This window comes from Miscanthus floridulus, chromosome 18 (assembly GCF_019320115.1).
Source record: "Miscanthus floridulus cultivar M001 chromosome 18, ASM1932011v1, whole genome shotgun sequence".
Classification (NCBI taxonomy): domain Eukaryota; kingdom Viridiplantae; phylum Streptophyta; class Magnoliopsida; order Poales; family Poaceae; genus Miscanthus; species Miscanthus floridulus.
The window spans coordinates 7846560-7854646 of NC_089597.1; the positions used below are offsets into that span (position 1 = coordinate 7846560).

Below are 8087 nucleotides of genomic sequence, written 5' to 3' on the forward strand. Positions count from 1 at the left end.
ATTTGGAATGATGTCTTGGTACATTTCACGCTCCAAACAGATGATTATGATGATATAATAGATGGTGATGAATTGAAGGAGCGAGTTAGGGATTGGGCAATGAAGAAGATGGCCACCCAGTTTCAGACTTGGAAGAAACACCTATACACGACGTATGTCAAGAAGAACATAGCACCAGATTTTACTGTCCTAGGCCCGATCTCAAAGCAGAGGCCCTATTGGGATGAGTTTGTACAGTACAAGACTTCGGAAGAGGGTGTGAGTCGGGTGATAAAGAACCAACGTAATGCCCAACAGAAGACATACCACCATACCTTGGGATCAGGTGGCTACCCGACTGCCATTAAGAAGTGGAACAAAATGGAAGCAGACCTTCTTGCCAAGGGTATCAGACCAGAATCACTCGAGTGGGGAGAACGTGCAAAGAATTGGTTTTTCGCTCATGGGGGAACACTAGACCAGGAGACAGGGAAGTGCGTTTATGGTGCAAGACTGCAAGAAGCAGCAGAAAGATTGTTTTATGCTCAGAGAGCTACTGCTAGTGGTGCGTTCAGGCCCAACAGAGAGAAGGATGAGCTGACATACGCCATCGGGACTATTGAACATGGTGGCCGAACTAGAGGCAAAGGAAGTGTCTCATGGGAGCATGGATTCCCTCAGGACAGACCTTCCTACAGAAGTCGCCAGAGAAAGAAGGAAGAAGAGGCACACCGGCTCCAGAGGTTGGAGGAAGCGGTGCGTGAAGCACAGGAGCGGGAAAAAAACCTTGAAGCGAGAATGCAGGAGGAAATCAAAAGGCAAGTGCAAATAGCAGTGAGTGCAAGCAAGCAGGCATCAGAGCCAGGAATCAACATTAGCCAATCTGTTCAGTTGAAAAGTAGCTGCGCTTCCACGGAGATACCAAATCAAGGGGACACAGGACTGTGCTTCCCTGTGGATGACGTCACTGAACCTTGTACAACGTGTGAGCTACACATTCCGAAGGAGAATTCCACAATCAAGGTGGCTATCGGTCTTGTTAATCCTATCGACCGAACCAAGACACCAAGGATTCATGGGAATATAATCCAAGAAGGATATGCCACCATCTCGGTAGATAAAGCTGAAAAAGGTTTTAGTGATTTGCCTCTTGACATTCCTGGAGGTGATGGCGAGAAGACTCTAGGAGAAGCGGAGAAGACATTCATTCTATGGCGCAAGCGCTACATCATCATTCCAGGGATGTCGGCTCCACCTCCTCCTGAACTACCTCACCATAGGTACGTGCGGATGAAAACACTACATCATTAATTTGTATTGGCTTAAATAATTAACAATCTGCTCATAATAATATGTCATTCCTTTTTTTGTAGCAGATCCTCCCCCAACCTAAATCCAACTGTTCAATCACCAGATCATCATAGTGCTCTGTACGATGACATTGTGTTGGAAGACGAGGCTGCATCCACACCCTCTCCAAGGAGGTCTCCAACGCCGCAGCCGCCACCTCCAAGGAGGTCTCCAACGCCGCTGCCAACACCTCCAAGGAGGTCTCCAACGCCTCCCCCGCCCCCGCCTACCAAGAAGCCTAGCAAGAGGCCAGCCCCTCAAACGAAGAACCAGTCCCCGCCTGCAAAGAAAGCCACCGTGAAACCAAATGCTATTCCCAAAATAATATCTGAAGAGAAGGAAGAAGGAACTGATGCATATAAAAAAGATATGTCTAGATTCTATGACAAACTTAAAATGAATCAAGAAGCAAGGAGAAACCTAGAGAAACCATACTTCTTCGTAGCTCCGGATATTTTAAGAAAAAAGGTGACTTCTTACCAGCAACAACAGCGGGGATCTCGTAAGCCGTCCAAATCAACGTTATCAGACTATGACCGCACTCTCACCAAGTCAATTGAGGCGGCACAGAAAAAGAAGCGGGCAGGGAAAGGAGTTGCCCAACTCGGACAACAAGCGCACCAATCAATCCCCCCGCTAGTTGTTGGTAATGAATATGGTTCGAATTTAGGATTAATGCATCAGGCAAACATACCTCCGGATGTCGATTTGGATCACCTTGGTGAATTTCTTGATGAGACTGGTCTCGACCTTTACCAGATGTTTGGTGGTGGAAACATTGAGAGTGCGGCGGAGGTTGATATTTGGAAGAAAAAATTTGTACTAGGCCAGAGTCTATACAACCCTCAAGCCTTATCTGATCTGGGGACGCAAATGTACCTGCTAAACAAGTGGTACATGCAGGCGTCTACCAATGGAGACTTCTGCGTTGGTGTCAGAATTAGAGACGAACATTAGTTCCGTGGCGATGATGTTATGTATGTTGACTTTGCAGAATTTCATCAACTATGCCACCTGACCTCTCTGGACAAAGTTATCATTAGCTGCTATTGCCTGTAAGTAATAATTCTTTCGATCTATTATTAAACTCATCATATGTGTGTATATGCATATAAATTATCCTAACAAGTACTATATATATGCAGATTTACAATGACAGAGCTCAGAAAAGAAGGCTGCAATGAAATTGGTTTTGTTGATCCCCATATAGTATTCAAAGACCCAATTACTCCAATGACTAATTGGAAGTCTGAGTCAGAGAGTAACATCATGAACTTCTTAGTGAACCAACGCCACAAGAAGGATATACTCTTTCCCTATAACTTCAAGTGAGTGTTAATCATGTCGATCATAGCCTTAATGGCTCATATGTTGATTCTAGTTAATTAATGAGTGTTATGCGTTATATCCTATAAACACATGCAGCAATCACTGGATATTGATGGACATCGATCTGGTGAAAAGTCACTTGATAATCTATGACTCGATGAGAAAACCACAACAAGACTACCAAGATATGATAGATATTATCCAGAGGTAATTTCGGGATCTCTAGCAACTATATATACACACAAACATGATGATTAACTATATCTGATGACGTGGCAAATTTTTTATTGGGCAGTGTTTGGAAAACCTTTATTGAGAAGCAACACATGGAAAAATGCAAAGCGCCACTGAATGTAATCCCTTTGAAAGTAAGTCCCCTGAATCGCATCATCTTTATTAATTAAACATATAGCTTTCACCGGATCACCAGATTGGATGACAAATCTTTTTCTCGTAAAGTGGTGTCTGAGGCAGGAACAGGGGAACAACTACTGTGGTTACTATGTTTGCAAGTTTATCAAGGTGCTCTCCCAAAGAACTCCTACAGAGAGACTCAAAGTACGTTAAAAATACACTATATATTCATTTAATTATTATTATTGATTGTGTTACTATGTCTTTATATATATATATGTACATATATTAATTTATTTTCCTTTAATTCAAACCTGTAGACTCGATGGTTGGAGGAAAAGGTCATACGGCAAGACCAAATCAAAGCAATTCAAGAGTCTATAGCCGGATTTTTTAATGAGCAGGTCATCGATTCCAAGGACGAGTTCTACTTCGACCCAACACTGCCATTGAAGCCAAGCTAGAGGATGAGAAGAAACTTGTTATGTCACAACAACTATAATGCAATCTTTTGTAATATATGCACATGAAATAATATAATGTAAAATACACATATGCATGCATGCATGTAAATATATATATGATGCATGCATGCATATATATATATATATATATATATATATATATATATATATATATATATATATATATATATATATATATATTTCTATGCTTGAATTGTGTGATTTAATACGTTCATTGTGCTTGAACCGAAACATACTATATGCGCGTATAAATGTATAATTAGCAGCGTACAATACGACTTCGAAAACCTATTTTGAAAAGAAAACAAAAAAATGAAAAGAAAAGAAAAAAGAAAAAAACCTTTAGTCCCGGTTCGTATTACCAACCAGGACTAAAGGTGCCGGCCATCGTGACATGTCAGGAGGCACCTTTAGTCCCGGTTGGTGTTACCCACCGAGACTAAAGGTCCTCCTTTAGTCCCGGTTCCTGACCCGGGACTAAAGGACCCCCCCTTTAGTCCCGGATGCTTGCTCCCGGGTGGGGAACCGGGACTAGAGGGGGTTCTCCACCAGGAGTAAAGCTCGGTTCTCTACCAGTGGTCGGAATACGTGGATATGCGAGCTGCTGCCAGAAAGTACCCTGATGGAAAGATCTTGCCTAGCACGAGCTTGTCGTGATGTTTCAAAGTGCGCGCGACAGCTGCGTTTATATTGTAGTTGTGCCTTCACTTCCGGGTCCATGCTTGTTTCATTTGTTACTTCAGTTTTCCCACAATCACGGTTGCACGACTACTTTAATCGTCCTGAAATATAAGGGATCTACGCTTGTTCCAAGTCAACTGTCCTAAAATGTGACCAGATTTATATAGAATAGTATTAACATTTATCACATCATTATGTACGTAATGATGCTAATATGCGGCATTTATAAGCATAACAATAGGAAAACTGAGTTTAATTTGTTGACTTTTTTGGCTTTAAGTTTGACCACTCGTTTTATTCAAAAAATTTGTGCAAATATAGTCAAATTTAAGTCATTCTTGAAGAACTTTTATTAATAAACCAAGTCACGACAAAAGAAGCGATATTTTGCATAAATTTTTGAATAAGACGAGTGATCAAACTTGATATCAAAAAAGTCAAACGTCTTATAATTTGGGATGGATTGAGTACATCGCACCGAGACATGGGATATAATAATATATAAACAATAGAATCAGTACCGAGATGATCATATACAGTAGCTAGGAAGCAACAGCTTGGTATATTACACTGCTTATTAACACACTCAGACGACAAGCGCGCACGCGTACACACACACTGACACACACACACACACACACATGAACGTGGACATCTCGATAGATGCATCATGCATGTATATATACTTATTAAGGAATTAATAAGGACTTAAGGTAAACCTTGGCCACCTTCGAATTGCTGGGAAGCCAAAGATTATTACGTAGGACCAGAAGTGGTTGAAGACAAAAAGAATCCAGCCTAACACTCGGTCGCGTGGTGAAAGTTGTCGACTTCTGCCAATTCCAATCACAGGAATGTCACCCAGAGAAATGATGCCTTCGCATTCCTTAAGGATCAAAGCTGCAAGATAAATCATCAAGACAGCGACCGCAATTGCAATGGAGCGGGCAACTGGAAGCAGGACCACGAAGAGCCCCAGGCCAAACGCAGCCAGCAGGCTCCTTCCAGAATGCCACATCAAGCCGTATGCAAAATTAATGAGATAGAAGCGTCCCTGTAGGCTCGCAGCAGGCACCCCGGCATAGAGCAGGATGGAGGTAGCGAAGAGAGAGAGGCCAAACGCCAGGGCGTCGGCGAGGATAAACGCATCAAAAGCGTAGCTCCTCCGGGGCCCGCCAAGCACCGGTGTGCCGGCGCCACCACCACCAGTGCCGTCGCCGGCTGATCGGCTGCCTCCGGGCAACGTAAAAGCTGATGCAAATGTCACGGTTGTAATGAGAACGGAGAAAAGGGCTAGAACTTGTGCTGCAGCTGTTAGATTCTCCGACATCTTCTTCTCCTCGTCTTGGTTGGAGAGGACGCATTTTTTGCGGAACAGGTCGCCCCGATTATTTTCACCATAGGGAGCTCCTAATGGTAACAGTGATCTTCGTATCCATAATCTTAGATCCTGCAAAACAGAAAATAACAAAACAAACAAATAAATGGTCATGCATGCATCAGAAGGCAGAGTCGCAAGACAGATAATAATGATGAGTAATAAGGAGCTAAATTAACAATCATTACTATTAACAGATATAATTAAATTACTTACCCATGCGTAATAGGCATCTAGTGGCAGGGTGGTCCATGAAACATCAATAGGCCTCATGCCCACATTATTGGGTACATCCAAGTGCACCTGCTGGTTCCCAATAAGGTGTAGGACGACTGGAAACTGGGCAGCATGGACAGCGCGGTGCAGTGGAGTGTCCCCGTTCATGTCCTGAGCATTCAGGATCGAGGACAAGAGACCTGCTAGCCTTGCAGCTGCAGCTGCAGCAGCTGAACCCGGACGGGCACGGCGGCTCTGCCTCTGCTTCTGGCTCTGGCTCTGGCGGCACACATATCTGACCACGTTGTAGCGACCCTCCTCTGCAGCGACGTGGAGGAGCGTCCTTCCCTTGGCATCCCGCAGGGTGGCGCAGTCCGGGCACCACTTCAGCAGCATCTCCACGACGCAGAGGCTGCCACTCCCTGCAGCGACGTGTATAGGGTACAGACCTGTATTGTCCGGCTGATATGCCATGGCCACGTTAGCATTCAGCACGAGGGATAGCATAAGCGGGAGTATCTGCGAGTAGCGGCTCCCGCCTAAAACTAGCCGAGCCACCACCTTGTGGACACTCACGCTTGCTGCATCCGTGCCCAATGGCCAAAGCGGTGTGGTCCCTGGCGGTGGCGGCAGAACTTGGGGAGGAAAAATTAGCAGTGACGACGGCAAGCCATCCAGGGATGCAGCCAAGTGAAGAGGTGTGCTCCCGTTCTCCTTGTCCCTCATGCTGGCCAGCTGCGAGAGTAGCAGCAGACCAGGTGCTGTTTCCATTTCCACGCTGGCGCTGGCAGCAGCAGCACCCGTCAGCAGCTGCGAGAGGAGAACAACTGTTTTCACGCTAGCACGTGAAACAGCCGCGTGCAAGACGTTCCGTCCATCTGGTCCGGAGCAGTAGTAGGATAGCTCGCTTCTGATGCTACGCCTTGTTTTAACGAAGAGATGGCGTGCGATATTCATTTCATCATGCTCACCCCATAATGAAACGGCCAGGAAGAACGGGGAGCAAGCAGCACCAGCACCAGCACCAGCATCCTCCTCCCGGGCCCGGCTACTGCTGCACGCCAGATCCGGATCCACGGAAAGTAATTTGTCGATGGCGGCCTTGCTGGCGGCGCGGACCGCCTGGTGCAGCGCGGTCTCCCCACACCTATTCTTCCTTCTCAGGAACTTCTTCACCGCCGCCTCGTCGGCGGCGGTGGCTTCGGTCAGCAGATCGACGAGGCAAGACATCATGTTGACGTTCCCAGCACGGGCAGCGCAGTGCAGGGGCGTGCCGCCCTTGTTGTTAGGCGCTTCCAGTGCTAGGCGCATCGCAGCAGCACCGCCGCGGCCTTTGTGCCCGTAGTAGTCGCGGACGATCATCTTGGCGCAGTCGATGAAGTCCTCGCCGTCGCCGCATGCTGCAACCACGTGCAGCAGGGAGTCCCCCTCTATGGTCGTCATCTCATCCTCATCAAGGACTACCGGGACTAGTAGGGACCATGGGGAGGCGGATGCCAATGCTGCTGCTGGCGGCGGCGGCGCGCCCGAATGACGATCAACTTCCACATCTATAGAGACTTGTTCTGCCACCGCCGCTACAGATGTGGCCGCGGCATTCCGTGTGGCTTGCTCGACCTCGACGACGTCGTCGTCCTTGAGCTCGAGCAGATCCTTGAGAAGCTTGCTGTCACCACGGCGAGCAGCCATGAGCAGCTGCGGATCGAGTGTGGCCCGCGGGCAGGAAGGTGGGGGGGTTGGTGTTGGCTTTGGCTTTGGCTCACGAGCAGCCGCCTGCTCGCTTTCGCTAGGGGGGGCTGCCACCGCGGCCATTGTCCTACTACTGTAAATAACGACCAATGCTGCTTGCTTAATTTACAGTAGGAGAGGTAGTTTGTTTGCTGTGGCCGGGTTCTGGCCTTCTGGGTGGTATATATAGTCGTCCAGGTTATATATTCTTTTGGCGGCCAACAGCACGCAAAGGCATATGATCCATATCGCTGCAAGACAGTATATATTCTTTGGCGGCCAACAGCACGCAAAGGCATATATATGCATTATGCATGCACGCATGGCAAATAGAAATTAATCAAAGCAGGTTCAAAGTGCACGTGCGGAGAGATCGCGATTTTGCATTGGTCATGCGGTGACAAGGACAAGTCCAACGATTTTATTTGTGCTGGCCACGCACTAGCCAAGAATTATTACGGCATATACAGTGTTATTATACACGCTTTCGTATCGGCCATGATATAGTGTTTTTCTATCACAACAAAACAGTATCAGCCGGCTTATAAAGCCACAGAAACGATCAAGCAAACAGGGTGATAAACAAC

General features: G+C 46.6%; 1 protein-coding gene across 1 annotated transcript; it reads right to left on the bottom strand.

Annotated features, from left to right (window-relative positions):
- Nucleotides 1-4790: 4790 nt before the first annotated feature.
- Nucleotides 4791-7622, bottom strand: LOC136521649 (uncharacterized). The gene is made up of 2 exons (XM_066515402.1): nucleotides 5773-7622; nucleotides 4791-5628 (listed from the first exon to the last, which is right to left on the bottom strand). Exons 1-2 carry the CDS (start codon nucleotides 7582-7584, stop codon nucleotides 4876-4878), a joined length of 2565 nt encoding a protein of 854 aa, XP_066371499.1. The 5' UTR covers nucleotides 7585-7622; the 3' UTR covers nucleotides 4791-4875.
- Nucleotides 7623-8087: the final 465 nt, after the last annotated feature.

Bases quoted from the DNA above. Each gene is read 5' to 3' on its own strand.
- LOC136521649 (XM_066515402.1), bottom strand. From the start codon at position 7,584: ATGGCCGCGGTGGCAGCCCCCCCTAGCGAAAGCGAGCAGGCGGCTGCT. The intron at 5,629-5,772 runs GTAAGTAATTTA...TCTGTTTTGCAG, and splicing joins TAGATGCCTATTACGCATGG to GATCTAAGATTATGGATACG.